Source organism: Pongo abelii, chromosome 2 (genome assembly GCF_028885655.2).
Source record: "Pongo abelii isolate AG06213 chromosome 2, NHGRI_mPonAbe1-v2.0_pri, whole genome shotgun sequence".
NCBI lineage: Eukaryota > Metazoa > Chordata > Mammalia > Primates > Hominidae > Pongo > Pongo abelii.
This window is the reverse complement of record NC_085928.1, coordinates 138,298,034-138,319,517: the sequence shown is the minus strand read 5'-3', so window position 1 is coordinate 138,319,517 and position 21,484 is coordinate 138,298,034. Positions and strand designations below refer to the sequence as shown.

At 40.7% G+C, this 21,484-nt stretch overlaps 1 protein-coding gene across 5 annotated transcripts in view; it reads right to left on the bottom strand.

Moving 5' to 3' along the window:
- The window catches only part of RFTN1 (raftlin, lipid raft linker 1), a 202,387-nt gene that overhangs the window by 114,934 nt on the left and 65,969 nt on the right, over positions 1-21,484 (bottom strand). For 3 of the 5 annotated variants that reach the window (XM_002814026.6, XM_009239287.4, XM_054552553.2), the window contains exon 3: positions 3,827-4,013. The exons of the other annotated variants lie outside the window; for them this stretch is intronic. In XM_002814026.6, coding sequence (XP_002814072.5) covers positions 3,827-4,013 — 187 coding nt within the window. The remainder of the gene's footprint in view (positions 1-3,826; positions 4,014-21,484) is intronic. 5 annotated transcript variants of the gene reach the window in all.

Here is a 21,484-nt window from a genome sequence, read left to right as displayed (position 1 = left end):
CACAAAAGTCTTCCTTTGTTTTGTTTTTACTACTTAAACTCCCTATTGATAAAGAAAAAATACTGTTTTGTTGTTGTTGTTGTTGTTTTTTCTTGAGACAGGACCTCATTCTGTCACCCAGGCTGAAGTGCAATAACACAGTCACATCCCAGGAGCCTCCAGCTCGTGGGCTCAAGTAATCCTCCCACCTCAGCCTCCCGGGTAGCTGGGACTGCAGGCGTGCACCACTACACCCAGCTAATTTTTAAAATTTTTAGTAGATACTAGGTCTCGCTACTTTGCCCAGGCTGGTCTGGAACTTCTGAGCTCAAGAGAATCTTCTGCCTTGGTCTCCCAAAGTGCTGGGATTATATGTGTGAGCCACTGCACCCGGCCCTGATGTTTTTTTGTTTGCTTATTTTTAAGATCATTGGAGTCTTTTCCCCATAATACAAAAAAAATGCAGTTATTGCACTTGCTAGGAGAGAAAATTCCTGTACTTTAAAATCATATTTTACGATGACTCTGCTTCCAACCTCCACCACTCCTCCCACCGAATACTATTGGGGCTGGAAGTGGAGGTGATCCTCTTGATCATTTTTGCCTCATTTTACATGATAAATTATCAAACTTTTGCATTTTTTTAAAAAAGGCAGTTCCAAAGACTCAACACAAAGTTACCCAAGGAATCTCCTTCTCTGGATCTGCTTGTCCAGGAGTTGAAACGTTCATTAAGTTCATCAGGCAGGCAGTTCAGGAACTCTGGATGAAAGTCAGCTCAAACCCAAGGAGACTGCCAACTTCCCTTTCTTGAAAACCCTCCTGCATACAATATCTCATTCCTTTCAACAGTTTGCTCATTTTTGTCTTCTGGAAAGTAAGTTCATTTGTTCATGCTACCTCAGTGGAAGTAAATAACCCCTACTGAGCCCCCAGCTTCACTGCTGGCTTGTAATGCACTATTCCCCAAAGTGGTGGTGCTTATTTCTGAAAAGGGGCTTCCTCACCCATCTTGTCCCATCACATAACTTAAGAGTTCGGTGCAAGCCTTGCAAATCATGTAGTAACAGCCCCTCATTGTAGCAGCTAGAATATGGAGGCCAAGAAAGATCCACTGATGTGCCCCTTGCACACTACTTACTAGTAGCCAAGTGCAGCCTAGAACGCAGGCCTCCTGGCCACGAGTTCTGTGTTCTTTCTTACCTAGCCTGGTGCTTACAGCTCTCCTAGGAGTAAAGTGGCAAGCCCCAATAGTGTTGCTGAGTGTCAGGCATGAAGCCAGGCAAGAATTAGGTCCTCTACACACTTGCTACTCAAAGTGCATGCCACGGACCATCAGCATCTGCCCCATCTGGAAACGAGTTAGAAATGTAGAGTCCCAGGCCTCCCCTGAGACCTGCTATATCAGACTCTGCTCTTTAACCATATCCCCAGGAGACTCACAAGCACATTAAAGTTTGAGAAGTGTTGCTCCACAGCAGGGAGGAAAAAAAAAAAAAGATACACTTTCACTTTTTTAGTTAAGCTCAGGCCAAGTCCTGAGCTCATGTCACCTCCTATGTCAGATCACATTGAAGGACGTGCCGGTGATCTGACCCAAATGGACTTATCTCCTTTAAACACTAAGGCCACTCAGATAATCTGCAGAATAGAATCCCTGGAGCCCAGTTGATGCCTTATATAATCCATACAACTCATTTGTCTGTTTTGTTTCCTTGCTGAAATTCTGATTTACTTACAGACTACTGAGGGGTAAAATGGGGGAAAGGTTGAGTAATAAAAGTACTTCTTTATGGAAGATCAAAGATATCCTCCCCCACTTTTTTTTCTTAAAGTGGTTCTCCACAAGAATTGTGGGTAAAGGAACTCAGCACGCGCTTCATGCCAGGATTAAGAACGCAGGTACGGGAGTCAGCCTTCCTGGGAGCAAGGCAGAGCTCTGCTTGCTGCCATCCGTGTGACCTTGACAACTCAACATTTGTGTCTCAGTTTTCTCACCTTTAAAATGGGAACAAAAATGACACTTATTTCATAGCCATATGATACAGATGAAATGATAATGATCAAGCCTTACATACAGTGAGTGCTCACTAAATATAAGCTACTGTAATTATACATATCCTATGTGTCAGTGTCACTGAAAACCACTGCGGCCCCCAGAATAGTTTCTTCTCATGATTGACCCAGATAATGATCAACAGCCAATCAACATAAAGGAACCAATAATGGACTGGGCGTGGTGGCTCACACCTCTAATCCCAGCACTTTGAGAGGCCTACGTGGGAAACTCTCTTGAGCCCAGAAGTTCCAGACCAGTCTAGGCAACATGGCGAAACCCAGTCTCTACCAAAAATTAAAAAATTAGCCAGGCATGGTGGCGTGCACCTGTAGTCCCAGCTACCTGGGAGGCTGAGGTGGAAGGATGGCTTGAGCCTGAGAGGCAAAGGTTGCAGTGAGCTGAGATCATGCCACTGTGCTCCAGCCTGGGTGACAGAGTGAGACACCATCTCAAAGAAATAAAAAAGAAAAGAAAAGAAACCAATATGCAGCCAGGCTCAGTGGCTCACACCTATAATCCCAGTGGTTTGGGAGGCCAAGGTGGGAGGATCGCTTGAGGCCAGGATTTCAAGATCAGCCTAGGCAACATAGGGAGACCTCGTTTCTACAGAAAAAAAAAAAGAGAGAGAGAGAGAGAGAAAGAAAAACTAATACACATAAAAGGCAGACACTGAGAAAAGTCTTGCCCTACCAAAAAATGTGTGAATTCTGGGTTCGAGCAAAAACATGCACCACCTTTCACTTTGAATTCTAATGTGTGTTGATGTAGAGTAAGAGCCCCAGAGCTTGATCAACCACGAAGAAATAAAGGAAAGGAAAGGAAAGGAAACAGGAGTCAGTCTTAGACACGCAACCTCATGCCTCACAGCTGTCCCTTATGAGCACACCAGCCAAATGCTTTGTCTACCTGCAAAGTGACTTCAAAAAGAGAGAACAAGAAGGAGCTGCTCTGCACTCCCTTTTTAAAATGTGGCACATGCTGTCATTCCTTCTATGATAGTTGGCCAAAAGACAAATCTGATTTCCTTTCCCAGACTTCATTTTAATTTTTATTTTTATGAAAGCAGGAAAAACATACTGCTCTCTCCATCCCATCCTCACTGTTTTTTCTTAAAAAAAAAAAGAAACCAAAATTAATATTGTTCCTTTTGAAAGACTAACCCCACTTCTCTTTTCTTAATTAGGCTCAACTGAAATATAGTCATAAGCATTCAACTGGGCAAGCCCAAACTGAAAAACATCCCCAAGCCCTGAAAATCTAAATCAAGACCAAGCCAATTATAGCATTTTATTTAGGTGGGGTTTATTTTTTGTGTTTTTTTAACTGTCAAGTGATTGACAGAATTTATGGTAGGTGCAAAATGTTAAAGTATTTCTAGACTTTGGGGGAAGACATTAAGTTTGTCTATAGCCTCTAAACAAAATTATTTGTTTTCCAGCCATGCCTTTCAGTTTAAAAGTATTGCACTTTTACTAGCCACATAATTCTGGGCATATGCTTCTTCTGAGGAGAATTTTTCTAGCTTGAGTTTAATCCAGTGAGTTAAAAGAGGGAAAGAATGTAAAATGGAACTCTCTACTTGCTGTTGGACATGCATTTGTTTTTCATCGCAGGATGCTAGGAAACCTCTCTGGGTTGTCTAACTTTTTGCCTCACCTGTCTGAGGGCTGAGGCCCTGAGGACAGCATGCAAATTTCAACCCCCAACCCCATCCTCTCGCTTCCCCTCCTCTATTGAGCACATCTTAGCCACAACAGGATGCTACCCATTCACCCATGGAGGCCTTACGTGTCGGTTTTCTTGATCAGGATGGCTCTAAAGATGTGCTCCAGGGGCGTCTTCTCCCGCTCATGGGTGGGCTGCACGAAGGGGTGCAGGGCCGCCAGCGAGAAGCCCTGCTGGTACAGCTCCAGGAGCTGGGCGGGCAGGTCACGCAGGGAGGCCAGCCTCACTGCTGAGGACCCAGGGAGCTCCGCTGGAGTGGAGAGAGGAGAGGCTCATCAGAGACCCACAACGCCCACCCAGCCCTGCCCAAGCCCCTCTTCCCTTGCCCTCGGGGAGGATCCTCTAGGTTACTGCTAAAATGAGTTTGTCCCAGTTTTTACTGTCTTCAAACAGACTTTATAAGCAGCCTGTCGTTTTCCAAATCACCCAAAGGCATTAATAATTGGATGTCGGCCAGGCGTGGTGGCTCAGGCCTATAATCCCAGCACTCTGGGAGGCCGAGGCAGATGGATCGCTTGAGCCTAGAAGTTTGAGACCAGCCTGGGCAACATGGTAAAACCCGGTCTCTCTTAAACAAACAAACAAATAAATAAACAAACAAAAAAAAAACACACACAAAAAAACCCCTCAAAATTAGCCAGTGCTTGTGGTCCTGGCTACTCAGGAGGCTGAAGTGGGAAGATCGCTTGAGCTGGAAACGGGGAGGTTTGCAGTGAGCCATGATCAGGCCATACTGCACTCTAGCCTGGGCAACAGAGCAAGGCACTGTCTCAAAAATAAAATGAAATAAAATAATAATGGACTGTCTTAGATCTAGAGTCGTCTTCTCAGTGATCACAATGAAAATGTCATTTCCACCCTCTAAAAAAAAACACACACAGAAATAAAGAAAGAAAGGAGGACGGGAAGGGAAAAGAAGAAAAATACATTGAGCAAATATAAAAATACTAGGTGGCAAAAAGCAGCATCAACAAAGTCAAAAGATAAACTGGAACAAAATTTCTGTGACCCTTAAGACAAAGGGCTAATTTCCTTAAATTTGCAAAACACTCCCCACCCCAAAATAATTTTTAAATGGGAAAAATATATGAATAGGCAATTGCCTTAAAAATGTAAAAGGCTAACCAATATTTGAAAACACACTTTAATTCAGCATTAGAATTACACAAATCAAAACCAGGAATATTTTTACCTATTGAATTGTTTTAAAATTTGGATTTTTAATTTACTTATTTTTGAGAAGGGCAAACAAGGTTCAAAAGTCAAAAGAAATCAGTATTATCGTTTTGTGTGTATATGCATTAACAATCAAAGAATTCATACAAAAGTAAACAGGTCTATATATTTCCCTCCTCTTCTACACAAATGTCAGCATAACATTACACACCTAGCTTTTTAGAATCAATTTTTATCAATTAACAGTATAGTTTTCGGCCAGGGGCAGTGGCTCATGCCTATAATCACTGCACTTTGGGAGGCCGAGGCAGGCGGATCACTTGAGGTCAGGAGTTTGGACCAGCCTGGCCAACACGATGAAACCCCATCTCTGCTAAAAATATAAAAAATTAGTCCGATGTGGTGGTGCATGCCTGTAATCCCAGCTACTTGGGAGGCTGAGGTGGAAGAATCTCTTGAACCTGGGAGGCGGAGGTTGCAGTGAGCCGAGATTGCGCCACTGCACTCCAGCCCGGGCAACAAGAGCTAAACTCGGTCTCAAAAAGCAAAAAAAAAAAAAAAACAACAAATCAGTATACTTTTCTTAGAGACCATTTCATAGCAGTACACAGAGTGCTTTCTCACTCTTTTCTACAGATCCATTGTGTGATATACCATGGAGTATGCAAACTTTTGCTCTTACAAGTAATCTTTTAGTGAAAAATATCATTCCTACATGATTTTGCATGTGTGCGCTTATAGTACATATAAAAAATAAATTCCTAGATGTGGAATTGCTGGGTTAAAAATATATGCAGTGTGTGCCTGTATCAAAACATCTCATGTACCCTATAAATATATACACCTACTATGTACCCACAAAAAATAAATAAAAAATCAGAGATGTAAATATATATATATCACACACATATACATGTGTGCATTGTAATTTTTTCAGTTAGTGCTATTTCCTCCATAGAGTAGTATGGATTTATCTGCCATCAGTGATGTATAAAGTTATTTCTTTTCCCATACTCTGACTATTCTCAGTGAAAAAAAAAGATCTCTGTGAGATGGTAACTTATATTTATCTTATTATGTAATTTGTATTTTTTCTTATTAAACATTTCGTATTTAAATGCTGTGTCTCCTTGTCTGTGAACTGTCTGTCCATTATCTTTGCCTCGTGTCCTATTGAGTCATTGGGCTTTTTTTCTATTGGTTTGTAAGAACTCTTTACATATTAGGAAATTTAGTTTTTAATGTATCAGCCCCCAATTTGTCACTTGCCTTTTGACTTTGCATATAGTGGGTTTTGCCATGAAAATTTTTTTTTTAAGACAAAGTCTCTCTCTGTTGCCCAGGCTGGAGTGCAGTGGCGCTATCCCCACTCACTGCAAACTCTGCCTCCTGGGTTCAAGTGATTCCATGAAAAACTTTTTAAATGAAGCTGAATTTACCAATCTTGCTTTCAATGGCTTCTGAGTTTTATGTCATAGCAGAAAGACGTGGGATTATAAAACAATTCTCTTGTGAATTCCCATATTTTATTTTTTGCATATAAATCTTTTATCGATTTGGAATTTATCCCATGTAAAGTGTGCAATATGAATTTAACTCCCCCCCACCACAGGGGTTTATCCATTTTTCCTCATTGATTTGAGATGCCATATATCATGTGCCATTTATCATTCATTATATTCCCAAATATGAGTTTATGACTGTGATCCATTATTTGTATAAAACACTACTTCAAACAATTTTAATTTCATATTATGTTTTAATATCTGGTTAAACTACTTGTCAAATCTTCCTATATTCCTGTTTATATTTTGAATTTTCCTAATTTGTTTTTCTAAATGATCTTTAAAAATCAGCTCAGTAAATACCCCTTCCTCCACTAAAAAAGTTTGTGGGTATTTTTAATGCGTCATGTTCAAATCATAGCCTAACTGAGAATGAATATTTTCACCACGCTGCAAGTTCCCATGCAAGAAACTGGCAAAATTTTGATTTGCTCAAGTCTTCCTTTGGGTCCCTCTGGAGCATACTAAAGTTTTCTTCACACAGATAGCACATATTTATCAGGTTTATTCCTAGTTATTCTATATTTTATTGCTATTGGAATAATACATTTTCCTTTTTCACTTCTGTAATATTCACTGCATGCAAGGGTGTTGGGGAAACAGGCATGGCCCTCATCGTGGTGGGAGTGAACCTTTCTTGAGGGCACGGTGGTATTGGCCTTCAAACCTAAAAATGCACACACTCTTTGTCCAGCAACCCTACTACTGGTAGTACTTCTATGGCTGGACTCACGAATGTCTTTCAAGATATATGGTATTTGCTACTGGGTTGCTCTAACAGCAATCTTAATTGCAGGACTAGTTAAACACTGGAATACCCCAGTGATTAATCCTATGAACCATTAAGAAGATTAAAGTAAATCTGTTATGTGCTGATATAGAAACAAGTCCAAGATACACTGCTAAGTTAAAAAAAAAAAAAGGTGCCTAACAGTGTTAATGGTATGGTCACTCTTGTGTAAATAACATTAGAAAGATGGACAGACATAAATAAAAATCTTTTTTTTCCTGGAAGAAAACATACAAACATCAACATTGAAGAGAGGGACTGGAGTAGGGAGGAAAGGGTAGAAAGTCGTTTTTACTGTATTTTATACTTTCCATCCCATTACCACCAGTGATTTGGGTGGAAAGTTTATGAGTCATTTTTATTTTCCTCTTTACATATAAAAACAATATTATTTAAAAGTTTTTAATGTACTTTTAAAAATAATGTGCTTTTTAAATTTTCTAATTTTTCTTAAATTTATTCTTCTTTATTTATTTTGAGACAGAGCCTCTCTCTGTCACCCGGGCTGGAGTAAAGTGGTGCGATCACAGCTCCCTGAAGCCTTGATCTCCTGGGCTCAAGCGATCCTCCTATTGTCTCAGCCTCCAGAGTTGCTGGGACTACAGGCACATGCCAGCATGTCCAGCTAATTTTTAAATTTCTTGTAGAGATGGGGTCTTGCCATGTTGCCCAGGCTGGTCACAAACTGCTGGTTTTAAACGATCTTCCTGCCTGGGCCTTAATGTGCTGGTTTTTTTTTTTTTTTTTGAGACAGAGTCTCCCTCTTTGGCCCAGGCTGGAGTGCAGTGGCATGATCTTGGCTCACTGCAACCTCCGCCTCCCAGGTTCAAGTGATTCTCCTGCCTCAGCCTCCTGAGTAGCTGGGACTACAGGCACATGCCAGCATGCCTAGCTAATTTTTGTATTTTTAGTAGAGACAGGTTTCACCATGTTGGCCAGGATGATCTGGATCTCCTGACCTAGTGATCTACCCACCTCAGCCTCTCCCTAAAGTGCTGGGATTACAGGCATGAGACACCATGCCCGGCCAATGTACTCTTTTTAAAAACAAATTTTAAAATAAAACCTAGGGGTACTTAAGAACCACCTAACATCAGATACTGTAGCTCTCATTTCCATACATCATGCAAGAAATTTACAGGAAAAAAAAATCTATAGCCATGATTCACTCTAAAACAAGCATTCAGCATCCTGGAGAAGGCTCCATTAATAAGAGTGACAAATGTAGGACTGGCCAGGAAAGCAGTAAAGTATGCAATCTTTCCCCTGAAGGGTACATTCAGGATATGCTGCTAGATAAACAAATCCAAGTCTGGTAACATATAAAGAAGTCTGGTAAAGAATCCTGAGCCTCTCCGTATTCCCCGTGCACGGAAACCTTGTCAAGGTGTCTCACAAGCAGCTTCTTGGATGCAGGCGAGAGAGACCCCTGCTCTAAAGCTTGTCCTGAACCCCAAGGTGAGCGAGCATTACCACCTGAGCTCTGCCTCCTGTCAGATCAACAGCGGTATTAGATTCTCTTAGGAGCGTGAACCCTATTGTGAACTGCGCATATGAGGGATCTATGTTGTGTACTCCTTATGAGAATCTAATGCCTGATGATCTGTCACTGTCTTTCATCACCCCTAGATGGGACCCTCTAGTTGCAGGAAAACAAGCTCAGGACTCTCACCGAGTTGTATAATTATTTCAATATATTATGATGAGTTGTATAATTATTTCAATATATATTATAATGTAATAATAATAGAAATAAAGTGTACAGTAAATGTAATGCGCTTGAATCATCCCAAAATCACTCCCCCATCCCCAACCCCATCCGTGGAAAAACTGCCTTCCGTAAACCAGTCCCTGGTGCCAAAAAGGCTGGGGACTGCTGCTTTAGAGCAAGGGTCCTCAAAGTGCACATCCTGGTCCAGCAGCACCTGGGAACTTGTTAGAAATGAGAAAACTTGCCCGGGGGTGGTGGCTCATGCCTGTAATCTCAGTACTTTGGGAAGCCGAGGCGGGCGGATCATAAGGTCAGGAGATCAAGACCATTCTGGCTAACATGGTGAAACCCCATCTCTACTAAAAACACAAAAAATTAGCTGGGTGTGGTGGTGGGTGCCTGTAGTCCCAGCTACTCGGGAGGCTGAGGCAGGAGAATCACTTGAACCCAGGAGGTGGAGGGTGCAGTGAGCCGAGATCACGCCACTGCACTCCAGCCTGGGTGACAGAGTGAGACTCCGTCTCAAAAAAAAAAAAAAAAAAGGAAAGAAATGAGAAAACTTGGGTCCTACGCTAGACTTACAGAATCGAATCTGAGCCATCTGTGTCTCACAAGCTCCCCAGGGAGTTCGACTGCCCCAAAGAGTTTCAGCTTGGCCCTCCTCCACCCACTCTCCTCTCCACAGGCAAGAAAACCTGTGACCAGCAGCCTTCTTCACACAGCCCAGCTCCTAGAACCCCCTGCCTTGCCAGCCATGGGCTCAATCTGGGGGCCATGCAGACTTCCTCCTTAGTCTTCAGTAAGGGTGGATGGTGCCCCTTTGTGTGCACTCCCAGGCCCAAGGCAGGACAGAGACTAAGAGGAGGCAAGTGAGGAGATAACTCACCACAGGTGTAAACTTTAAAGGAGCACCAAAAGCTCAATAACCAAGATAAATAAATATTTAATATAATATGTGAAAAAATAAAAATCAGTGCAAAAAATTAATGATGAACAACATATCAAAATTTTTGATAAAGATAAGATTAGGCTGAGTGCCAGTGGCTCACGCCTGTAATCCCAGCACTTGTGGGAGGCTGAGGCAGGAGAATCGCTTGAGCCCAGGAGTTTGAGACTAGCCTAGGCAATATGGCAAAACTCCATCTGTACAAAAAAATACAAAAATTAGCTGAGTGTGGTGGCATGTGCCTATAGTGCCAGCTACTAGGGAGGCTGAGATGGGAGGATCACTTGAGCCCAGAGAGGTCAAGGAGGCAGTGAGCTGAGATCGCACCACTGCATTCCAGCCTGGAGTGACAGAGTTACTAAATAAATAAATAAATAAATAAAAGATAGGATCGGTGTTTTTTCCTTTCACTTTAAGCTCCAATACAGCTCGCACAGTACTGTCACTGATCTTGTCTTTATTTATTATAAATGTTGCCTCACTCCCCTCACCCTAATCCTGGCCCAGCCCAAGATCTCCTTTTGTCCTCTTGTCCCAGATCCTGCAAATGCTGGGTGTCGACCTTATGGAAACCAGGGGCAGGTTTCATCTGCTGTCAACAGATTACAAGGCTGCTGAACCGAAAGGGCAAAGCCACATGTGGCGGAGACAGTTGTTTTGTTTGAAAAACTGAATGTACTTTTGGTAGGAGTGTAAGCCTTTATGGGAGGCAACTGCACGTTGTCAATCAAACCTAAGAATACTATCCAGCACCAAGATCCCCTCTTCTTTGATAAAACTATATACAAACAGCATCTGTGTGTCATCGAATATGGGCCCTCAAACTCATATTTAACTCAAACTCATATTGGTCTCTACAGTTCAATATTCTTTAAATGTTTCAAATTTTTCAAACTTTTCCTGCTATAATAAAATAAACCTTTATTGAGAGTTTGATAATTTATACATTTGTTTCCTCTTATGCAACACACTAAAATAAAAAATAAAAGTAGTTAATATGTTTAGAAGACAGGGTTCTTGCTGGGCATGGTGGCTCATGCTTGTAATCGCAGCACTTTAGAGGCCGAGCTGGGTGGATCATTTGAGAGCAGGAGTTCGAAACCAGCCTGGCCAACATGGTGAAACCCTGTCTCTACCCAAAATACAAATATTAGCTGCGCATGTTGGCGTGCACCTATAGTCCCAGCTACTCAGGGGGCTGAGGCGGGAGGATCACTTGAGTCCAGGAGGCAGAGGTTGCAGTGAGCCGAAATCGTGCCACTGCACTCCACCCTGGGAGACAGAGTAAGACCTCTGTCTCGAAAAAAAAAAAGAAGACAGGGTTCTATACCAGCTGCTCTCCTCACTGCCTGCTAACCCCAGGCATGTGAACACTCAATTTCTTTGTATAAAATGGTGATAACAACATCAACCTGTCTTCCATCATAGCGTCATTGTGAGGATCAAGTGGGATGATGTGTGTGTAATCTACAGAACACAAAACAATCACGGACGGTGGCACTGGCTGTGGTGAATGGGAGGACTGGTCACCCCGGGATGGTGATGACAACATGATGTGGGGCCATGAAATCCTTCCCCATTCCCACCCACACCCCTTAACCTCCATGCTCCCAAATCGGTGCACCAAAAATGTTAGTCAATCAACCACTTTATATTTAAATGCTTCCTGAATAAAACATAATACCTTTTAAATTTTTATCTTAAAATCTAAAGATGTATCTCCTGTCAAAGCTAAGCAATTTTATGGCTTTAATTTTTGGTATGCATGCTGTCAAAGTAAGTTTAGCTTCATGGTTAAAAGAAACAAATAAAAATGAATCTCAATGATCTTAAAGCAATAAAAAAAGGCTCCTATTGTAAATATGATTAAAGGCCTTAATCTCATGTTTCTATTTGAACCTTAACCTTAAAAATACAAAAGAAAACATAGTTCTTATGAAGTGACCAATTCCCCAGTGTTACTCCTAGGCAAATAAACAAAGGAATGATTTCTCCGTTTGGATGGACATACCAGTTGTAGCCTGTTGGTCTGTTTCTCACCCTACTTATCAGAGTAACCTCTCCACTATTTTGTTTTGTAATAGTTGCCTGATTTCATTTACAAATTATGTAACCTTGGGCAAGCTATATAGTTCCCTCCCCATCTCTTGGGACCCTCATTTACAAAATGAAGACTTTGGATGGGCAATTGCAAAAGGCACTTTCAACTTTAAAATGCAATAATTTTATCACTTCAATTTGGAGGCTGAGGTACCAGTTTCTAACTAAAAAGTAATATTGGATAATATAACAATTGTTTTCAATGTTAACTGAAAGAGTTCCCCCAAACCAGAGCTAGAATTGGAATAAGGAACACCCACATGGCATGTGTGGGTGGCTGGAGTGAGGAAGGAGAGGCTGGAAGATACCCGCTGCCAGTGGGCGGGAGAAACATCACTGCTGCCCGAGGGTTCCAGCCTTCTTCCTGCCCAGGCACTAGGGATTCTGGGCTAACTGTCCTCTGGGGGAGTGTGGGGAGCTTTTCAGAGGAGTTCTAGGGAAGGGATGCCTGCCCAGTGGTGGGAGAGAAAACGAATGTTTTAAGTATCACTGAGGATGATGGGTCTCCTTCACCCTAGAGGAGAGCTACAAGGAAACGGCATGAGTTATTCTGAAGTTACTTTGGCTTCCTGGCCTTTGACCAGGACCTGACTCTAAGGCTGAACCACATGAACCGTCTCATCATAAGTTAAAATTTCTAATTATAACTTCATAGTCTGAAGATAAGGGACACTGGTATGGCTGTCTTAGCCACCGTTACCTTCCAAAAAGAGAAAATGCCAGCCTACTCAGAGTGGGCTGCTGCCACGAGGGCTGATCACACTTTTTCTCCACTTTCTAATCTGTCAGGTTCTATAGTTTTTATCTACAGTGATCACACTTGCCTTATCTGGGAAGGACACCCACGTGCTCCCACACTGCCACAATCTTGGCTCACAGAAACCTCCGCCTTCTGGACTCAAGTGATCCTCCTGCCTCAGCCCCCTGAGTAGCTGGGACTACAAGTGTGCACCAACATGCCCAGCTAATTTTTGTATTTTTAGTGGAGACAGGGTTTCACCGTGTTGGCCAGGCTTTTCTTGAACTCCTGCCCATCTTCATCCCATAACAGGGCTTTGTCCTGCTGCAGTGCCAAGGGCAATTCTCTCCTGGCTTCTCCCCGACCTGGGCAGGGGCAGAGTCTCATCTCCTCACTGGACAGAGGGCTTGGTGCAGATCCCAACACCAGTAACAGAGGTATCTGCAGGCCAGGGAAATCAAGTAAACAGGAGACATGAGCCAGGGGGACAGCAATGAACACTGAGGCCCCATCTTGCCCAAGGGGGCAGCATCTTGTCTCTTGCCTGGTTACTGCTAATGGGCAAGTGGGCCCAATGGTGCCAGAACTTCTAACTCTTACTTTCAAGAAGTCCGAAATCTTAATCTTCCTAATCTTTAAATGTGGCAACTAATTGTAATTTGATTTTCAGTCCCATATGGCCAAAGCCAAGACCTAGCAGCCTGCAGAGTATGGATGGGGCATTTGATAAAGTTGGGGGATGGATGCCCCGCACTCCTTCCGATTTCTGATCCTGGCACTGTCCAGGCACAGTGTGAGCATCACCCATCATGCAGGGAGGAGGATGTCGTTCTGTTCATCCCACATCATCACAAGGTACATCAAAAGCTTCAAGGACTCATCTGCAGGTATTTGATACTGGCCTCTATTTCCTAATTCCCCTTTTTTCTATATTGGCACTGAGATGAACAAAAAGTTTAGAATCAGATGATTGCATTTTGAATCTTTTGGAAATCTTTTTTTTTCATTCCAGACTCTATTACCAATAACAGGCTTTTATAAAATCAAAATATAGAAACTACTGCTGAAAAGGTATTTTGGGTGGCATGGGAGTCCAAACGTCTTTTGAAATAAGTGTTTTGCTTTTCTTTCAGAAAATAACTCCATATAAATAAATAAACCATTATTCCAAGAACTTAAAAAAAAAAAGGAAAAGAAAGGAATGAAAACAGAGAAAAAACATAATTCACAAAACCACACATTTCTTAACACTCCTGGGATAAAGTAAATTTTGTTTTTGCTATGACTATGTTTTGTTTAGCAAAAACATTCCGCAGCCCCATTTATTCCCTGGAAACGAAGCCCTTCAGACATTTGCAAAGGGCCAAAGTGAGGTCTTTGCTATTTCAAACTTTATTATTGGGAAAGTATCAGCCTCCAACACAAGAAAGAAATCACTGCATACAGCAACTGCCCATTTCACTCAGCTCTGTAAAGCAGGAAACAGCAGGCTGAACTGCAACAGCTTCTATTATTTTGCCCAGAAATCATTTGTGACTTTAACCTAATTATTCAAAGTCTGACTTTGCTTTTCTAATTACATCCGCTAATGGATCTGTCAATACGAAGGAGTGCAACATGAGACAGACACCAATTCCCTCGGGAAATTTCCCTCACAGGTGAAGCTGATAATGACACTGCTCAACCAAATCTCTCTTTTTAAAAAAGTTCCTTCAAGACTGCTAGTGCTATAACATCAATCTGCCTGGGCTTTGCAGTAGATCCAATTTAGCAAAACACTAAAATCAATCACTTTTTGATGCAGGACTTTTTATTGTATAGGTAGGAAATAGGAGTCCAATTTTTAAAATAATGTTTGCAGAAGACAAAGCCCATGTCTTCTGTATGTGCCATTTCTAAATCTGTGGAATAAATTAAAATGTTTGTTCTAAGGGCTTTAAAAATTTAGACTTCTGTCATCTTCTCGTTAAACAAATTCATGTATCTGAAACTTAAAAAACAAAACAAAAAACACATATACAGGCTTAGGAGACCACACCACTAAAACACAATTTTTAAAATTTGAAGTGAAATTTCCATAAGATAAAATTAATCATTTTAAAGTGAACAATTTGGTGGCATTTAGTACATTCATGATGTTGCACAACCATCAACTCTATCTATAGGTTCTGAAACATTTTCATCACCCCCAGAGGAAACTCCATGTCCATTACGCAGTTACTCTTCCCATTCCCCTCTCTCCCCGAGCCCTAGCAGTCACCAACATGCTTTCACAAAAAAACTATTCTTTTTTTAAATTTTAATTGATTTTTGTTGTGTATGTTTAAGGTGTACAACATAATGCTCGATGTACATATATACTTAGTTCAAATGATTACTAGAGTCAAGAAAAGCAACATAACCATCATTTCACATAGTTAGTTTTCTTTTTTGTGTGTGGTAAGAGTACCTAAAATCTATTCTCTGAGCAGATTTCCAGTACACAGTGTTATTCACTATAGTCCCCATGTTGTACATTAGATCTCTAGATTTACTTATCGTACATAACTGCAACTTTGTACCTTTGACCTACAAATCCCCATCTCCCTGACCCCCCAAACTACAGTTCTACTCTCTGTTTCTATTTGATTTTTAGTTTAAGATTGCACATATATGCGAGATTATGTAGTATTTTTCCTTCTGTGTCTGGCTTATTTCATTTAGCAGAATGTCCTCTAGGTTCACCCATGCTGTTGTAAATGGAGGATCATCTTCTTTTTAAGGCTGAATAATATTCCATTGCATATATATACCATAGTTTATTTATCCAGTCATCTATTGATGGACATGTAGGTTGTTTCCATATCCCGGCTATTGTGAATAATGCTGCATGGAGTGCAGATATCTCTTCAACATACTGATTTCATTTCCTTTGGAGAAATACCCAGTAATGGGATTGCTAGATCATAGGATATTTCTATTTTTAATTTTTGATGAACCTCCATATTGTTTTCCACAATGGCTGTACTAGTTTACATTCCCACCAACGGGGTGCAAGAGTTCTCTTACTCTCCACATCCTCACCAACACTTCTTATCTCCTGTATTTTTGATAGTAGCCATTCTAACAGGTGTGAGCTGATATCTCACTGCGGTTTTGATTTGCATTTCTCTGATGTTTAGTGATGTTAATAAGCATTCTTTCATATATGTGTGGGCCACTTTTATATCTCCTTTGGAGATATGTCTATTCAAGCCCTCTGCCCATTTTTCAAGTTGGGTTATTTGTATTTTTGCTATTGAGCTGAATGAGTTCTGAAACACTATTCTTAATACCTTAATTAAACCATGGATGAACACACAGGGGAATCTCAGTAAGACTAAAAGAACTTCTTTAAGCTTATATAAACCTAAGATTCTGCAGGTCAATTAGGGAGTAACTGGCAAAGCAACAGATGCCTCATCAAATGAATTAAGTTGCTGGCCGCCAGACCACAAATGACTGTTAAAGCATCAGGCTGTCGTGACAATGGGAGCCGGGGAGAGTTAAGTTGTTATTGGTTTGCTCGTCATTTCAGAGAATCACACATAGTCAATGAATTACACACACACACACACACACACACACCCCACTGTACTGTAAAAATTCAGTGTCCAGGTATTTGTAAGGAGACTGCCTCAACAATTTCCATTGACTGTATCCATTAACAAAACTCAGAAGATGGCATTATTGCTCACCTCACCAGTCCATTTTGTCCGAGAAGACACAGGCTAAGATACATCAAGAAGACTTTTTAAGAAACACCAGGTCCCCTGATGATTAGATTTAGTAGTGGGTACTCAAATATTAAAAGCAACCCACTAGAAATGGAACCTGGAGTATTAATAAAATATTTCATACATTTAAAAGTACTTTTGTTAGTGAAGACACAAAGGATCACCAATTATTCAGAATCGGTAATGAAACTCATCCATACCAAATCCAAGAAGTGCTTTTTGTGAGTCAGAAGAAAGCAAATTATGAATGTTTTAAGCCATTTTCCTAATGAGTATGATAGCTGACATTCTTGGTAGTTCTCTTGATTTTGAGAGTACATTATGCTGATGGCATCAAAGACTAGCCACTAATGAATATGTACAAACAATATAAAAATTAAACTACTGGGTTTACAATGTAACATGATTTGTCATAAAAATCCTGTATGGATTTTCTATTACAAAATCTCAAGACTTAATTTCTTCATGTCCTTATGGGTTTTTTCCAGGCACTCCAGCTTCCTCCCACATCCCAAAGATGTGCACGTTAGGTAAACAGGCATGTCTACATTGTCCCAGTCTGAGCGAGTGTGAGTGTGTGTGTGAGAGTACTCCTGCAATGGAATGACATCCTGTCTAGGGCTGGTGCCTGCCTTGCATCCTGAGCTGCTGGGACAGACTCTGGCCACCCAAGACCCTGAACTGCAATAAGCGAGTTGGAAAATGAATGAAGGAATGAATACAAATAATTGTAAAATAAAAATGTGTACCACAATATACCACAATAAACAATGTGGGATGAAAGCACTTGGTGAGCCCACCAAATTTGTTATTGTTTTTGAACTTCGTGATGGGAGGAAGTGCTCTTTACGAGTTTCACTTTGCAAACATTTATTCCTTGATTTAACCCACCACCACTACAACCACCATCACTCGCCGTTTTACCAAAAACTGGGTAAGTCATTATCTTATTTGTTTTTATTAATCTTTCTTAACTGTATGTACAGCTCACATTTATTTCCATGTTTAGTATTAGAAATGTTTTGGTCTTTATCAAGAAGTTTGGTAATGTTTTTGTGACCAGAAATATGCCATAGGAATTTAACTCTTGATTTTCTCAATTAGCCTATGGTAAAATTGGTTTCATTACACACTGTTTCATTTACAGTTGCAGTTTCCAAGAACCTATTGACAATGTTAAGTGAGGACTTACTATGCAGAGGTAAACAGTACCAAAAACAATGCTGTTGCAGCCAAGCTCTTAGAGAAAACATATAAGAAAAATAATGCATCTTTACAAGGCACTTTTGAGGAGTCTCAGTTTCATCTAAGAGTATGATTGCTCTGATACCTTCTCAGACAGGTGTGTTAAAGGCAGAGGATCCCACTAAAGGAGTGTCTTTGATGGGTATCAGGTGCTGAGGTTGCAAATATACTCTGACCCTCGAGTCCACAGAGCCCTTCACAGCCCATGTATGTTCTCACCTACCCACCATCTGAAAAGTTGAACTAGGACCCAGGCAAGCTACCAACTCTTTCAGAACAAGAAGGGACATGGTGAATTTTTCAAGTCTGAAACAACCAAGCACCATTTTAATTCCCCACATCCAGGCAATACCATTCATCAGCAGTAGAACTGCTAAGATACTACAGCTCATCCATATTAGACTATTAAGTAGAAATACTGAAAATGAGTTGGATCCATATCTCTGACCTGGAAGAATATCCAGCATAGATTGAGAAAAACATGAGGCAGAGTGACACACACATATTCTATGTGCTTATTGTTAGAAAACCGAACCGAACCCCTGTAAATGTGTCTAGGTATGCAGCAGGTACAGGGAAGGTGTGGAAGGAGACCCACTTGGAGGTTAACATTATTAAATCAGGGGGTTGTAGACTGGGGCTGGGGCAAGTAGAGATCAACTATTTTTTCAATAACTTACTTTCATGGTTTCATTTCAAAATAACAGAAATAATATTAATGAGACAGAACTGTATAAAAGGACAATGACAATGGAATAACAGCATTAAGTGTTTCAACCACCAAAGTCAGGGCCAGAGTCATGCTCTAAATTTCATGGGCCTCACAAATTCAAGGAAGAGAAAAAGAGAAAGAAAGAGAGAGAGAGACAAAAAGGAGATATAGGGAGGCTTTCTTTATCCACACCATCTAAGGATGAGTCCCCCTCCCTCATCCATACAATTCTCTCTCTTCCTCTCTCTCTCCCTGTCACTCTGTCTCTCTCTCTGTCTGTTGCCATTCTTTCTTTCTCTCTCTCACACACACACACATAAACACACACAGCTCTCTACCAGTGCTGTCCAAGACAGTAGCCACATGTGGCTATTGAGCACTCCAAATGTGGCTAGTCTGAATGAATGTGGTATAAGCATAAAATGTTCAACCAATTTCAAACACTTAGCATGAAAAAGAGAATGTAAAATATCTAAGTAAGAAGTTTTTTATATTAATAACACTAAAATGACAATACTTTGGATATATTAAGATTAAATAAAATATATTAATATTAATTTCATATGTTTCTTTTTACCTTTTAAAAATGTGGTTTTTAAAAAGTTTAAACTTACATATGTGGCTCAAAGTATATTTCCTTTGGACAGCTCTGTTCTATATCATTAATTACCAATCATTTGTTTCACAGCATCTATCACAACTTTTAATTCTACAAATTGTTCGTTGAAGTTTTTTTTTTTTTTTTTCCCTATCTTGCCTATTAAATAATTTCCACTGGGCCACAACCCCATGCTGGGTTTATTTGCTAACAAGCTGGCCAAACCAAGAGTCCCTGGAGAAGGCTCATTAGCAGCCGTCATTAAATGAAGAAATTCTTCTCTGATAAGGCCACAGTCCACATCAGGACTGCAGTAGCACTCTCTCCGTCAAAGACAGTCTAATGCAAACTGCCACCTACAGTCACTCTGGTGGATGGTGAACTCTAGGGTCCTCATATTCTCTGGGCCCTAAAGCAGATTAGCCACAAGACCAAGATGAAAGAACCATAATGAGTCCTGGAAAAGAGTCAGCCAGTATAAAGCTCAGAGGAAACCTAGAAACCTTTTTAAAAAAAAAAACTGTGGTAAAATATGCCTAACATCAAATTTATTATTATAACAATTTTAGGTACCGTTAAGGAAATTCACATTGTCATGCAACCATCACCACCATCTATCTCCAGGAAATCTTCATCGGCCTCATCTCTCAGTCCACCTCCAACAAGCAGAAGGGACACCTCACTTTCAGGTCACCAACTATCCTTCTCTGTCTCTGCTGGTGTGAGCAGGAGTTGCAAAAGCAACAGGAAGAAAAAAGAAGCTGCTGAGTTGGGATAATTCAAAAGCATGCCACTGGGAAAATCAAACGTTGATATGATAACAAAAGCAAAGGAAGAATGTAAAAATTTCACTTTGTAAAGATGGCCAAATAATAATAGGACAAACACCATGGTTGTATACAAGAAAGTGACTGGAAATCTCAACTCCAAACAGCAGAAAATGGAAAACAAGAGATTTCCCAAGAAGTATGGTACCCGAGGGTATGAGCACACTTGAGTTTGGCATCTACACGGGAAACGAGGTCATTTCTTTTTCTCCTGAGTTATTATCATCAAGGTCTCGACTCTGTAACAAAATTTCACACTGGTTTATCATAAAGTCTTAGGTGAATTTTCAAAAGCTTCTGAATATAGTAATATAAGATGATGAACTATGGAAACTGTTGGAAAGCATAAAGACCACGTGTAAGACTAGTTTCAAGAGGCTTATGACCAAATAAATTCCACACTCTGGGGGCTTGGCACAACTTCTATCCACAAAAGAAGACCACTCATTTGTTCAAAGGCACCACCCCAAGACACACCAGCAAATTCCTATCAGTGGATTCTCCTTTTCCTCACTGTAGTGTAGACACACCATATACTCAGAAGTGTAGTCACATAACCATTCACTAAGTCTACATAAAATTCTATGCATTGTAAATGCATTTTAACAAATAATATTCCTCTGTCTTATGACATCACAAAAGATTCAACAAAACTCAGTCAAATGAGAACAGGACCAGACAGTTCTTGTGCTCTAAAACAGGCTTCCACACCTGCATTTTCAGCTTTGCATGAAGGATTACCGCCTTCTTGCATAAACTCCCAAATTGGTGCATGGAAATAGAAAATCATACACATGAGTTGAGCAGCTCCGGCTCCATTAACCAATTTGCATGCAAAATTGACATCAGCACTCTCTGGTCTATTTTTTGCCTATGTAAGAGATGGCATTTAGGATGCCTTGGGAGTCTGCTTTTCAGAGGCATTTTGGTTCCCACTAAAAAAAAACGGGGTCCCTAATGGTGTTTGGGCACACGTGCACATGTCCCTCCCAGCTGCCTTCTCAGGCATTCCAGCGAAAAAGAGAAAAGTTTGAGAATGAGATCAAGTAAACACTTAGGTGAGAGCCAATGATCAGGCGGATGCTCTTCAGACTAATACAACGAAGCAATCAGGTGAAAATCATTTCTAATTACACCCAGAAGAAAAATACAATCTATCAACAGTTGCCACAAGAAGGGAAAGATGGATTTTTAACCAGGCAAAGGAATGTACTTTCTGGACTTGCTAGTGATCATTTACTGAGATGGACCATGGAGAAGTTTGGCCTTTGAGGTTGCGCATGAGGACCTGATAGGCGTTTGTGTGCTTATAAGGAATCTTTAGATTTTCTTTAATATATTATTTCTTCCCTCTCTTCCTCCCTCCTTCTTTTCTTTCTTTTTTCTTTTCTTCTTCCCTTCCACCCAGGGAGCCACCAGCCACAAGTGGCTATTGAGCATCTGAAATGTGGCCAGTGTGATTGAGATGTGCCCAAAGTATAAATACACACAGGATTTCAAAGACTTGGTAAAAAAAAAAAAAAGTCTCCCAATAATAATTTTTTATTGATTCCATGT